The sequence below is a fragment of the Pseudophryne corroboree genome, chromosome 1 (genome assembly GCF_028390025.1).
Source record: "Pseudophryne corroboree isolate aPseCor3 chromosome 1, aPseCor3.hap2, whole genome shotgun sequence".
Taxonomy (NCBI): domain Eukaryota; kingdom Metazoa; phylum Chordata; class Amphibia; order Anura; family Myobatrachidae; genus Pseudophryne; species Pseudophryne corroboree.
This window is the reverse complement of record NC_086444.1, coordinates 348,377,876-348,391,255: the sequence shown is the minus strand read 5'-3', so window position 1 is coordinate 348,391,255 and position 13,380 is coordinate 348,377,876. Positions and strand designations below refer to the sequence as shown.

The following is a 13,380-nucleotide window of genomic DNA, read 5'->3' as shown; positions in this document are numbered from 1 at the left end:
TATGAACTAATATTTTATGTGTATCTCTATTTTCTCACAGTGTCACTCATTTTATGTAAATATTTATATAATGTGTGACAAAATATAAGAATAAATTATAATTTATTTAACACAACCAATGTAAAAAGAATCTGTTTGAGAGTAGGCAAAACAACATATTCCAAATCAGCAATTTTATGTATTGCACACATATCTCGAACACAAGCATGGTAAAAGAGATTGATAGACAGATTAATGGTTTTATAGGGATATATAACATGCAGTTACCTTCTGTTGTACAAATTGTTCTTTCACTTTCTGGGTCTGTTTCTTGAGATTAGTATTCTCTTGCTGCAGGGTTTCAACCTATAAAGCACAAGAAAATACATTTCGGAATAAACACTTATAATTTAAAAACCTTCTGTCCTAAAGTTAAAAAAACACAGACATACGCTGTGTCGCTTAAAAAAAAAAAAAAACACAACGATACTAAGACCATATTTCCTATTGCTATCCTAAGTTACCTGTCCAGATTTGATCAAAAGATCCTGTCGAAGTTTTTCCAGGATTTCTCCGGCAGTTTCAGTTCCCTCTTCCAATAGTTTGGCTCCTTGATCTAGTTCATCTTGCTCCACCTTAGCAGCTTGTAAGGCTACTTCCAGAACAATCTTTTGATTTTGAAGATACTGGATGGAATCATCTTTAGAAGATACTTCATTTTGGAGTTCCATAAGCCTGGCATCAAGCTCATCATATCGCATTTGGAGATCACTTAGGGACTGGTCTTTGTTGTGAAGGCTTTCTTGGGTCGAAGTAAGATGCCTCAAGATCTCTAGGTGTTCTTGTTGGAGAGCTTCAAGTTGTAGGTCTTTCTGGTGCAAATTCAGCTTCATCTAATGCAAAATACGGAAAATCTGTTACATATTTTAGATTGCTCCATCTCCTAAACTAGTTCTCACAGAGCCTAGTACGTAATTGCATACCAAAAGGAAAAAAATAAAATGACCAAACCTGCTCTACTTCACGTTCTAAAGTACTAGCAGAGTCTGCTAGTTTCTGCAGCTGCTCTCTATCCTGCTCAAATTCCTCCAGTTTTCTATGAAGGTCCTCTTCCACCATGCTCTTTGCTTCTTGTATCTGTTGGAATGCAGCCTCCTGATCCAACATGTCAGCCTGAATGGAAGTGGGTGAGTGCAATAAAGTTTCAGCAACCATTACCAAAAATATAAATTATTGATTTTCTTCTCAGTAGCTTTTATTACTCTTTTATAATATAAATGGAAGCAGAAATATACTCCAGGGGTGGACAGTATGAATACTCAACAATATGAAGTATACCTCAATACTCTGGAGTTGTGTAGCAATGCGCTCCTTTTCTTTGATTGTCCTGTGCTGGGTCTCTGTCAGTTGATGTGAGAGGGTCACATTCTCTATTTTTAGGTGCTCCAAAACTCCAGCCTGTGTCATCTGTCCAGCCTACCAAAAAATGAAGCATGGTATAAAAAAAAAAAAAAAAAAAAAAAAAAAGATTTTTCTTTTTTGCAAAATACTGATTATACGTACTAGCAATAAGATGGCAATTTACCTGTATGTTTGCCATCTCACTCTGGAGTCGGACCCGTGCTTCTTGAGCCATTGTAAGCTGCTGTTGGTACCACTCACGTGTCTGCTGCAGAGAGGAGATTTCTGCTTTTGAAGCTTTAAGCTTGTTTGTTAGTGTAGTACGGTCCAGTTGCACCTGCTGTAATTGATACTGTAGTGATACCGTCTGTTGTCGCAAATCATGAACTATATAGGATGTAAAACAGGTAGGAAAAGTGCATACACTTTAAAATAAAGTTGTATGTGTTTGTTTTGCCATGCAATAGCATAAGTGGTTGTGAGAATATTAATACTTTCTATTATATTGTAATAATATTCCGTGCTCATTCATACAATGGTCATTTAGTAAGAATTTTCTGACACAGTATTGCAGATAAAATAACTACATGAGCGAAATGATCTGCACATTGCACAGGCATTTCCCAGTGCCTGCATGTCTCTGCTGTCCAGACAACAAAGGATAACTTTGCATGTCAGCCCTGAATGCCATAACATTGTACACGATCTATACGCCAGTGTTTCTGTCCAGTCAGGTGGTAAGATTTCCCAGTGTACTGTCATCATAATGTACGTATACATGTCAAACTCACCAATATTATCCTTCTGAATAATTGTTCTCTGCAATTCCTCTACTTTGCTCATCAGTCTCTGATACTGTTCTTCTGCAACTTGCAAGTCATTGCTTAATGAAGCCAAGCTGCCATTCTTTGCCTCCAAGCTGTTCTGAAGATCTGCCATGGCCCTCTCTAGGTCTAAGCATGACTTCTTCAAAGCTACAACTTCTGAATTCAGAGAGCCTTGCTTCTGCTGGCTGGCCAAGCTTTCAGCAACCTCAGCTTGAAGTCTGGTACTTACTGCTGCCAGTTGGGCCTGTAGCTCAGTCTTTTCTTTCAAAGCCTTTAAAGAAAATAACAATTATATATAAATTACTCTTGGGATTCTGTGCCACCTTAAAAATATAATGAAGATAAAATAACATTTTCATACAATAATTTTTCCAACATAACATACATAAATCCTGCAGTATGTTGAGTTCCTCCCTCTACTTCTACTGTACTCCCCATACTTCTGGACACTCCTATTTTTAAACAAGCCCCATCGGACAGAACAAGAAGGGCTTTAAGATATGGAGAGAAATGAGATCTCCCTGAAAGATATTCAACTTTGGTAAACTTTAAACAGGAAAACCAACTGAATCCCCCAATGGATTCAGACAAAAGGACTGAATGGAGCTATATACATGGTTATATGAAAATTCCACATGACCACCATGGCATCACCTGCGGATTCTTGGTACGTGATCAGCAGTGCTATAACTTGTGGTTCAAATGAAATACCAACTGGCTATTCCCATCTCTTCACAACCTGAAGCTATCCGGATGTATTCTTTAGTGTACGGGGTGTGTCTGCTGAGGTAGTTGTCTTCCCAGCTCACTGCCAGTCTTGCCAAAACATTATGTTTCCTTCATGCAAAGTAAGTTTTGGTTTTTTTGCATCCCTGAAGGTTGATATATGCCATTGTAGCAGTGATATCTGAATGAATACATAATGGTTTTCCTTGCAACAGAAGTGGACTTCGAACTAGAGTGTTCCAGAACAGTTAACTGGAAGCTTGACTTCCAATGGGGACCACAAACCCTGGAAAAATAGTGAGGGACCACAGCCCCTAAGCACTGGATGGTATGACTTGTCCTCTTTTGGGAGCACTTGAATGTAATTGTGCAAACTGCATAGCTTCAAATCTCGAGGCCATACCTAGAACACGCATTATGAAATGCACTGATGTATGTTTGAGATCTAATACACTTTAGATATTTATTGGCCCTCTGGTCTAAACACCTGCTGCTATTGATCACCAGACCAAAAAGACCAGTCTCAGAAACCAAAGGATAGGACAGTTCACACCCACAAGAAGTTGCGCTACCAGGCCGCAGGTCAATGGACACTCAGAAAGTGGGATGTTACCCTCACCCCCAAAAAAGAAACACTCCAAACTACCAAGATTTCTGAATGTCCTCTTTCCTGCGCTCTCCCAAATTAAAAACAGAAGGGAATCTCTACTTATCTTAAACCAGATGCTTCTCTCAATTTTCCACAGTCTTCATACCCACATACATTGTCAATAATGGTATGACGTGTACTTTCAGAGATGGTACATGAAAGAGAGAGATCAAGGATACAATCTAGCGTAGTATTATTTTAACTTTTGAAAGGAATCACTCCCAGCTTATGAAGTGCAGTAATCAAACACATATAATAAAAATAAGATTTTACTTACCGATAAATCTATTTCTCGTAGTCCGTAGTGGATGCTGGGGACTCCGTCAGGACCATGGGGATTAGCGGCTCCGCAGGAGACAGGGCACAAAACTAAAGCTTTAGGATCAGGTGGTGTGTACTGGCTCCTCCCCCTATGACCCTCCTCCAAGCCTCAGTTAGGATACTGTGCCCGGACGAGCGTACACAATAAGGAAGGATATTGAATCCCGGGTAAGACTCATACCAGCTACACCAATCACACCGTATAACTTGTGATCTAAACCCAGTTAACAGTATGACAAACGTAGGAGCCTCTGAACAGACGGCTCACAACAATAACAACCCGATTTTTTTTTTTTTTTTTTGTAACAATAACTATGTACAAGTATTGCAGACAATCCGCACTTGGGATGGGCGCCCAGCATCCACTACGGACTACGAGAAATAGATTTATCGGTAAGTAAAATCTTATTTTCTCTGACGTCCTAAGTGGATGCTGGGGACTCCCTAAGGACCATGGGGATTATACCAAAGCTCCCAAACGGGCGGGAAAGTGCGGATGACTCTGCAGCACCGAGTGAGAGAACTCCAGGTCCTCCTCAGCCAGGGTGTGCCCCTGACCAAGTAGCAGCTCGGCAAAGTTGTAAAGCCGAGACCCCTCGGGCAGTCGCCCAAGATGAGCCCCCTTCCTTGTGGAATGGGCATTTATATATTTTGGCTGTGGCAGTCCTGCCACAGAATGTGCAAGCTGAATTGTACTACACATTCAACTAGCAATCGTCTGCTTAGAAGCAAGAGCACCCAGTTTTTTGGGTGCATACAGGATAACAGCAAGTCAGTTTTCCTGACTCCAGCCGTCCTGGAAATCTATATTTTCAGGGCCCTGACAACATCTAGCAACTTGGAGTCCTCCAAGTCTCTAGTAGCCGCAGGTACCACAATAAGCTGGTTCAGATGAAACGCTGACACCACCTTAGGGAGAAACTGGGGACGAGTCCGCAGCTCTGCCCTGTCCGAATGGACAATCAGATATGGGCTTTTGTGAGACAAAGCCGCCAATTCTGACACTCGCCTGGCCGAGGCCAGGGCCAACATCATGGTCACTTTCCATGTGAGATATTTCAAATCCACAGATTTGAGCGGTTTAAACCAACGTGATTTGAGGAATCCCAGGACTACGTTGAGATCCCACAGTGCCACTGGAGGCACAAAAGGGGGTTGTATATGCAGTACTCCCTTGTCAAATTTCTGGACTTCAGGAACTGAAGCCAATTCTTTCTGGAAGAAAATCGACAGGGCCGAAATTTGAACCTTAATGGACCCCAATTTGAGGCCCATAGACACTCCTGTTTGCAGGAAATGCAGGAATCGACCGAGTTGAAATTTCTTCGTGGGGCCTTCCTGGCCTCACACCACGCAACATATTTTCGCCACATGTGGTGATAATGTTGTGCGGTCACCTCCTTCCTGGCTTTGACCAGGGTAGGAATGACCTCTTCCGGAATGCCTTTTTTCCCTTAGGATCCGGCGTTCAACCGCCATGCCGTCAAACGCACCCGCGGTAAGTCTTGGAACAGACATGGTACTTGCTGAAGCAAGTCCCTTCTTATCGGCAGAGGCCCTGAGTCCTCTGTGAGCATCTCATGAAGTTCCGGGTACCAAGTCCTTCTTGGCCCATCCGGAGCCACGAGTATAGTTCTTACTCCTCTACGTCTTATAATTCTCAGTACCTTTGGTATGAGAAGCAGAGGAGGGAACACATACACCGACTGGTACACCCATGGTGTTACCAGAACGTCCAAAGCTATTTCCTGAGGGTCTCTTGACCTGGCGCAATACCTGTCCAGTTTTTTGTTCAGGCGGGACGCCATCATGTCCACCTTTGGTCTTTCCCAACGGTGCACAATCATGTGGAAACAACTTCTCGATTAAGTCCCCACTCTCCCGGGTGGAGGTCGTGCTGAGGAAGTCTGCTTCCCAGTTGTCCACTCCCGGAATGAAAACTGCTGACAGTGCTATCACATGATTTTCCGCCCAGCGAAGAATCCTTGCAGTTTCTGCCATTGTCCTCCTGCTTCTTGTGCCGCCCTGTCTGTTTACGTGGGCGACTGCCGTGATGTTGTCCCACTGGATCAATACCGGCTGACCTTGAAGCAGAGGTCTTGCTAAGCTTAGAGCATTGTAAATTGCTCTTAGCTCCAGTATATTTATGCGGAGAGAAGTCCCCAGACTTGATCACACTCCCTGGAAATTTTTTCCCTGTGTGACTGCTCCCCAGCCTTTCAAGCTGGAATCCGTGGTCACCAGGACCCAGTCCTGAATGCATAACTGTGGCACTTTAGTAGATGAGCACTCTGCAGCCACCACAGAAGAGACACCCTTGTCCTTGGAGACAGGGTTATCCGCTGATGCATCTGAAGATGCGATCCGGACCATTTGTCCAGCAGATCCCACTGAAAAGTTCTTGCGTGAAATCTGCCGAATGGAATCGCTTCGTAAGAAGCCACCATTTTTCCCAGGACCCTTGTGCAATGATGCACTGACACTTTTCCTGGTTTTTGGAGGTTCCTGACTAGCTCGGATAACTCCCTGGCTTTCTCCTCCGGGAGAAACACCTTTTTCTGGACTGTGTCCAGAATCATCCCTAGGGACAGCAGACGTGTCGTCGGAGACAGCTGCGATTTTGGAATATTTAGAATCCACCCGTGCTGTCGTAGAACTACTTGAGACAGTGCTACTCAGACCTCCAACTGTTCTCTGGACCTTGCCCTTATCAGGAGATCGTCCAAGTAAGGGATAATTAAGACGCCTTTTCTTTGAAGAAGAATCATCATTTCGGCCATTACCTTGGTAAAGACCCGGGGTGCCGTGGACAATCCAAACGGCAGCGTCTGAAACTGATAGTGACAGTTTTGTACCACGAACCTGAGGTACCCTTTGTGAGAAGGGCAAATTTGGACATGGAGGTAAGCATCCTTGATGTCCAGGGACACCATATAGTCCCCTTCTTCCTGGTTCGCTATCACTGCTCTGAGTGACTCCATTTAGAATAGGTCTCACCGAGCCGTCTGGCTTCAGTACCACAATATAGTGTGGAATAATACCCCTTTACTTGTTGTAGGAGGGGTACTTTGATTATCACCTGCTGGGAATACAGCTTGTGAATTGTTTCCAATACTGCCTCCCTGTCGGAGGTAGACGTTGGTAAAGCAAACTTCAGGAACCTGCGAGGAGGAGACGTCTCGAATTTCCAATCTGTACCCCTGGGATACTACTTGTAGGATCCAGGGGTCCACTTGCGAGTGAGCCCACTGCGTGCTGAAACTCTTGAGACGACCCCCCCCACCGCACCTGTTTGTACGGCCCCAGCGTCATGCTGAGGACTTGGCAGAAGCGGTGGAAGGCTTCTGTTCCTGGGAATGGGCTGCCTGCTGCAGTCTTCTTCCCTTACCTCTATCCCTGGGCAGATATTATGGGGACGAAAGGACTGAGGCTGAAAAGACTATGTCTTTTTCTGCTGAGATGTGACTTGGGGTAAAAAAAGGTGGATTTTCTAGCTGTTGCCGTGGCCACCAGGTCCGATGGACCGACCCCAAATAACTCCTCCTCTTTATACGGCAATACTTCCATGTGCCGTTTGGAATCTGCATCACCTGACCACTGTCGTGTCCATAAACATCGTCTGGCAGATATGGACATCGCACTTACTCTTGATGCCAGAGTTTCGCATATATAGAAATGCATCTTTTAAATGCTCTATAGTCAATAAAATACTGTCCCTGTCAAGGGTATCAATATTTCCAGTCAGGGAATCCGACCAAGCCACCCCAGCGCTGCCCATCCAGGCTGAGGCGATCGCTGGTCGCAGTATAACACCAGTATGTGTGTATATACTTTTTAGGATATTTTCCAACCTCCTATCAGTTGGCTCCTTGAGGGCGTCCGTATCTGGAGACGGTAACGCCACTTGTTTTTATAAGCGTGTGAGCGCCTTATCCACCCTAAGGTGTGTTTCCCAACGCGCCATAACTTCTGGCGGGAAAGGGTATACCGCCAATAATTTTCTATCGGGGGAAACCCACGCATCATCACACACTTCATTTAATTTATCTGATTCAGGAAAAACCACATGTAGTTTTTTCACACTCCACATAATACCCTTTTTTGTGGTACTTGTAGTATCAGAAATATGTAACATCTCCTTCATTGCCCTTAACAAGTAACGTGTGGCCCTAAAGGAAAATACGTTTGTTTCTTCACCGTCGACACTGGAGTCAGTGTCCGTGTCTGTGTCGACCGACTGAGGTAAAAGGACGTTTTAACGCCCCTGACGGTGTTTTAGACGCCTGGACAGGTACTAATTGGTTTGCCGGCCGTCTCATGTCGTCAACCGACCTTGCAGCGTGTTGACATTATCACGTAATTCCTTAAATAAGCCATCCATTCCGGTGTCGACTCCCTAGAGAGTGACATCACCATTACCGGCAATTGCTCCGCCTCCTCACCAACATCGTCCTCATACATGTCGACACACAAGTACCGACACACAGCACACACACAGGGAATGCTCTGATAGAGGACAGGACCCCACTAGCCCTTTGGGGAGACAGAGGGAGAGTTTGCCAGCACACACCAAAAACGCTATATTATACAGGGACAACCTTTATATAAGTGTTTTTCCCTTATAGCATTTTAATATATATATATACATATCGCCAAATAAGTGCCCCCCCTCTCTGTTTTAACCCTGTTTCTGTAGTGCAGTGCAGGGGAGAGCCTGGGAGCCTTCCCACCAGCCTTTCTGTGAGGGAAAATGGCGCTGTGTGCTGAGGAGAATAGGCCCCGCCCCCTTTTCGGCGGGCTTCTTCTCCCGTTTTTCTGAGACCTGGCAGGGGTTAAATACATCCATATAGCCTCCAGGGGCTATATGTGATGTATTTTTAGCCAGAATAAGGTATTATACATTGCTGCCCAGGGCGCCCCCAGCAACGCCCTGCACCCTCCGTGACCGTTGGTGTGAAGTGTGTGACAACAATGGCGCACAGCTGCAGTGCTGTGCGCTACCTTCATGAAGACTGAAAAGCCTTCTGCCGCCGGTTTCTGGACCTTCAATCTTCAGCATCTGCAAGGGGGGTCGGCGGCGCGGCTCCGGGACGAACCCCAGGGTGAGACCTGTGTTCCGACTCCCTCTGGAGCTAATGGTGTCCAGTAGCCTAAGAAGTCAATCCATCCTGCACGCAGGTGAGTTGAACTTCTCTCCCCTAAGTCCCTCGATGCAGTGAGCCTGTTGCCAGCAGGACTCACTGAAAATAAGAAACCTAAAAACTTTTTCTAAGCAGCTCCTTAAGAGAGCCACCTAGATTGCACCCTGCTCGGACGGGCACAAAAACCTAACTGAGGCTTGGAGGAGGGTCATAGGGGGAGGAGCCAGTACACACCACCTGATCCTAAAGCTTTAGTTTTGTGCCCTGTCTCCTGCGGAGCCGCTAATCCCCATGGTCCTGACGGAGTCCCCAGCATCCACTTAGGACGTCAGAGAAATATGGTTATGTTTAATAGTTGAAAAGCGATCCAACAATAAAACTCTTCATCACATGAAGGAATGATAAGAAAATCCACTTTACATCCAGAATATATGAGGGTGGCTTCCTACCAGATTTTGGATTTTTTGAAGTGCACAAAATATAGGGCTGTATAGATGTTCAGCGTCCCCGGGGACAATCAGCTCCAAGCAGTGGGCACCTCGTCCTCTCCTCGTCTGGTCAATCAGCCACCAGTTGTTATAATCATCCAACGCGTTTCGATCAATTCGTTGATCTTTTTCAAGGCATATCCATATGGTCCCTCATCCCAGCTATTTATATCCATTGTGTTAATGATCCTAAATGCTGGGAGGAGCCACTCTCTTTTCCAATTAAGTTCATATACATACAATATGTTCATGCTATTGTCTATTCTAACATTAGTACTCTATTCTAAACAGTATGCTATATCCATCATGTCTAAATCGCAGCTTACAAAACTTTAAATCATTTAAAAATTGTATAAAACTAAAAATCGCGGCGACCAGAAGTGCCCTGTGCAATCCGGTCCGTCCCCTACTCTCCTCCTTTCAAAGGTTCCACATTCAAAGCAAGAGAGTCCGGATGTGTCTTCCGGTCACATGACCGTTGTTATGTGAATGACACTTCTATCCCCTTTGGCGGAGTACTTCCTGTCACATGATTCGACCGGAAACCCCTCCGCAGCCATTTTTGTAGTTCTAAAGCCATTCTGCGGCGCCCGCCCGTTACTAGCAATGGGGGCATGTAAAAATACACAAAAACAGATAGTAATTTATAGGTAATGCAGCTACATCTAGCGCATATGAGATTAATAAATTGTCCTATTTATAGAAATAATCCGGTAATAGGATCCGACCGGAAGTTCATCCGCAGCCATTTTTTTAAATTACTAACATAAAATAGATGATGTTCTTTCCTGCCATCCGCAGGAGTGGGCGGAAATACTTCAGCCGCCATGATACTTCATGGAACATTAAATCAATTACCATATATGTAATAATAATCTCCTCATATCACATTCAAATAATAACAAACAGATATTGATCTTACAACCACATGTCAAATATTGATACAGTAATATGCATGTATCAAGGATTCTTCCACATCATATATGGATGACGTCATATATTCTTTCCCAAATTATGTCATTCAAATCCATATACTCTCTCTCCGGATCGTATAATGAAAAAGAGTCAATACAATGCAGTCAAAATCGATGTTTCTCTGGTGGTAGAAAGGAGGAGAAAAATTTAAACATCCCATTCTTTAGCCATATATGTCACATTGGACATCACTTTCTTATCACAGATGGGCATACTCCTAATTGAGGAATCACTTGACCTCGAAGTCCTTGTTCAGGCCCCCTGGAATTAAGGTTTTCAAAGAGTGTATATATTGCATCTCAGTTCTAGCTAGAGTTGCAGCTAGTTTATTGCACCTCCAACTTCCTTTCACCTGTTTTAATGCACCAAATTTTGTCACGTTTCATATCTTGATTATGAACCTTTTTAAAATGGGCTGAGAGTGCATGTGACTGCAGCTGTGACTTATTTTACATTGGCAGGACCAGTAGGAACCTAAAAATAAGACTTGCAGAGCATTTACGTAACATCAAAAATGGAGTTGAGTCACATGCACTCTCAGCCCATTTTAAAAAGGTTCATAATCAAGATATGAAACGTGACAAAATTTGGTGCATTAAAACATGTGAAAGGAAGTTGGAGGTGCAATAATATAGCTGCAACTCTAGCTAGAACTGAGATGCAATATATACACTCTTTGAAAACCTTAATTCCAGGGGGCCTGAACAAGGACGTCGAGGTCAAGTGGTTCCTCAATTAGGAGTATGCCCCTCTGTGATAAGAAAGTGATGTCCAATGTGACATATATGGCTAAAGAACGGGATGTTTAAATTTTTCTCCTCCTTTCTTCCACCAGAGAAACATCGATTTTGACTGCATTGTATTGACTCTTTTTCATTATACGATCCAGAGAGAGAGTATATGGATTTGAATGACATCATTTGGGAAAGAATATGACGTCATCCATATATGATGTGGAAGAATCCTTGATACATGCATATTACTATATCAATATTTGACATATGTGGTTGTAAGATCAATATCTGTTTATGTTATTATTTGAATGTGATATGAGGAGATTATTATTACATATATGGTAATTGATTTAATGTTCCATGAAGTATTATGGCGGCTGAAGTATTTCCGCCCACTCCTGCGAATGGCAGGAAAGAACATCATCTATTTTATGTTAGTAATTTAAAAAAATGGCTGCGGATGAACTTCCGGTCGGATCCTATTACCGGATTATTTCTATAAATAGGACAATTTATTAATCTCATATGCGCTAGATGTAGCTGCATTACCTATAAATTACTATCTGTTTTTGTGTATTTTTACATGCCCCCATTGCTAGTAACAGGCGGGTGCCGCAGAATGGCTTTAGAACTACAAAAATGGCTGCGGAGGGGTTTCCGGTCGAATCATGTGACCGGAAGTACTCCGCCAAAGGGGATAGAAGTGTCATTCACATAACAACGGTCATGTGACCGGAAGACACATCCGGACTCTTGCTTTGAATGTGGAACCTTTGAAAGGAGGAGTAGGGGACGGACCGGATTGCACAGGGCACTTCCGGTCGCTGCGATTTTTAGTTTTATACAATTTTTAAATGATTTAAAGTTTTGTAAGCTGCGATTTAGACATAATGGATATAGCATACTGTTTAGAATAGCGTACTAATGTTAGAATAGACAATAGGATGAACATATTGTATGTATATGAACTTAATTGGAAAAGAGAGTGGCTCCTCCCAGCATTTAGGATCATTAACACATATGGATATAAATAGCTGGGATGAGGGACCATATGGATATGCCTTGAAAAAGATCAACGGATTGATCGAAACGCGTTGGATGATTATAACAACTGGTGGCTGATTGACCAGACGAGGAGAGGACGAGGTGCCCACTGCTTGGAGCTGATTGTCCCCGGGGACGCTGAAGAGCTATACAGCCCTATATTTTGTGCACTTCAAAAAATCCAAAATCTGGTAGGAAGCCACCCTCATATATTCTAGATGTAAAGTGGATTTTCTTATCATTCCTTCATGTGATGAAGAGTTTTATTGTTGGATCGCTTTTCAACTATTAAACATAACCATGTTTTATTATATGTGTTTGATTACTGCACTTCATAAGCTGGAAGTGATTCCTTTCAAAAGTTAAAATAATACTACACTCGATTGTATCCTTGATCTCTCTCTTTCATGTACCATCTCTGAAAGTACACGTCATACCATTATTGACAATGTATGTGGGTATGAAGACTGTGGAAAATTGAGAGAAGCATCTGGTTTAAGATAAGTAGAGATTCCCTTCTGTTTTTAATTTGGGAGAGCGCAGGAAAGAGGACATTCAGAAATCTTGGTAGTTTGGAGAGTCTCAGAGACCAGTCTCACCTGCCAGACCAGGGGCTAAATGTAATAGCCTGCGAGCTGCCAGAGGTACAGGACATTGTTCAAGTCTACCCATATTTTTAAAAGCGGTAATCCTTTACAAGGCAAAACCAACCTGATTTTGTAAAATAAGGCACTGAAATTATCCACCAGTCCGGACCTGCACCAGCAGACTACCAACCTCTCACCATGGCAGTGTTCTCTCTCCCCCAAGCGTGGGATCCTGACTACCCGGCACTGCCCTGCTCAGCTCAGATGGAGGCTACTGCTATACCTCAGAGTTTACAAACTTCACAAGCATAACCGCTGGTTTCTCCCCAACAGCAGTAGCGTTGACGCGCGTATGCATCATTTGGGGGGACCGGTACAGACGGAGCTTGTCATCTTCCTCCGTGGGTTAGCTGCCTATGCACTTTTGGGAATTTCACAACGGGTCTCCAGATGGGAGGTTGAGCATAGCGCAGGCCGTGTTGGTGAGCATATCTTTCTCATTGCACTA

General features: G+C 43.6%; 1 protein-coding gene across 3 annotated transcripts in view; it reads right to left on the bottom strand.

The window, feature by feature from the left end:
• The window catches only part of GOLGA3 (golgin A3), a 212,659-nt gene that overhangs the window by 94,369 nt on the left and 104,910 nt on the right, over nt 1–13,380 (bottom strand). For all 3 annotated transcript variants that reach the window (XM_063964700.1, XM_063964702.1, XM_063964703.1), the window contains exons 7-12: nt 2,172–2,478; nt 1,565–1,767; nt 1,318–1,455; nt 991–1,152; nt 504–872; nt 268–345 (exon numbers count right to left, since the gene is read on the bottom strand). In XM_063964700.1, coding sequence (XP_063820770.1) covers nt 268–345; nt 504–872; nt 991–1,152; nt 1,318–1,455; nt 1,565–1,767; nt 2,172–2,478 — 1,257 coding nt within the window. The remainder of the gene's footprint in view (nt 1–267; nt 346–503; nt 873–990; nt 1,153–1,317; nt 1,456–1,564; nt 1,768–2,171; nt 2,479–13,380) is intronic.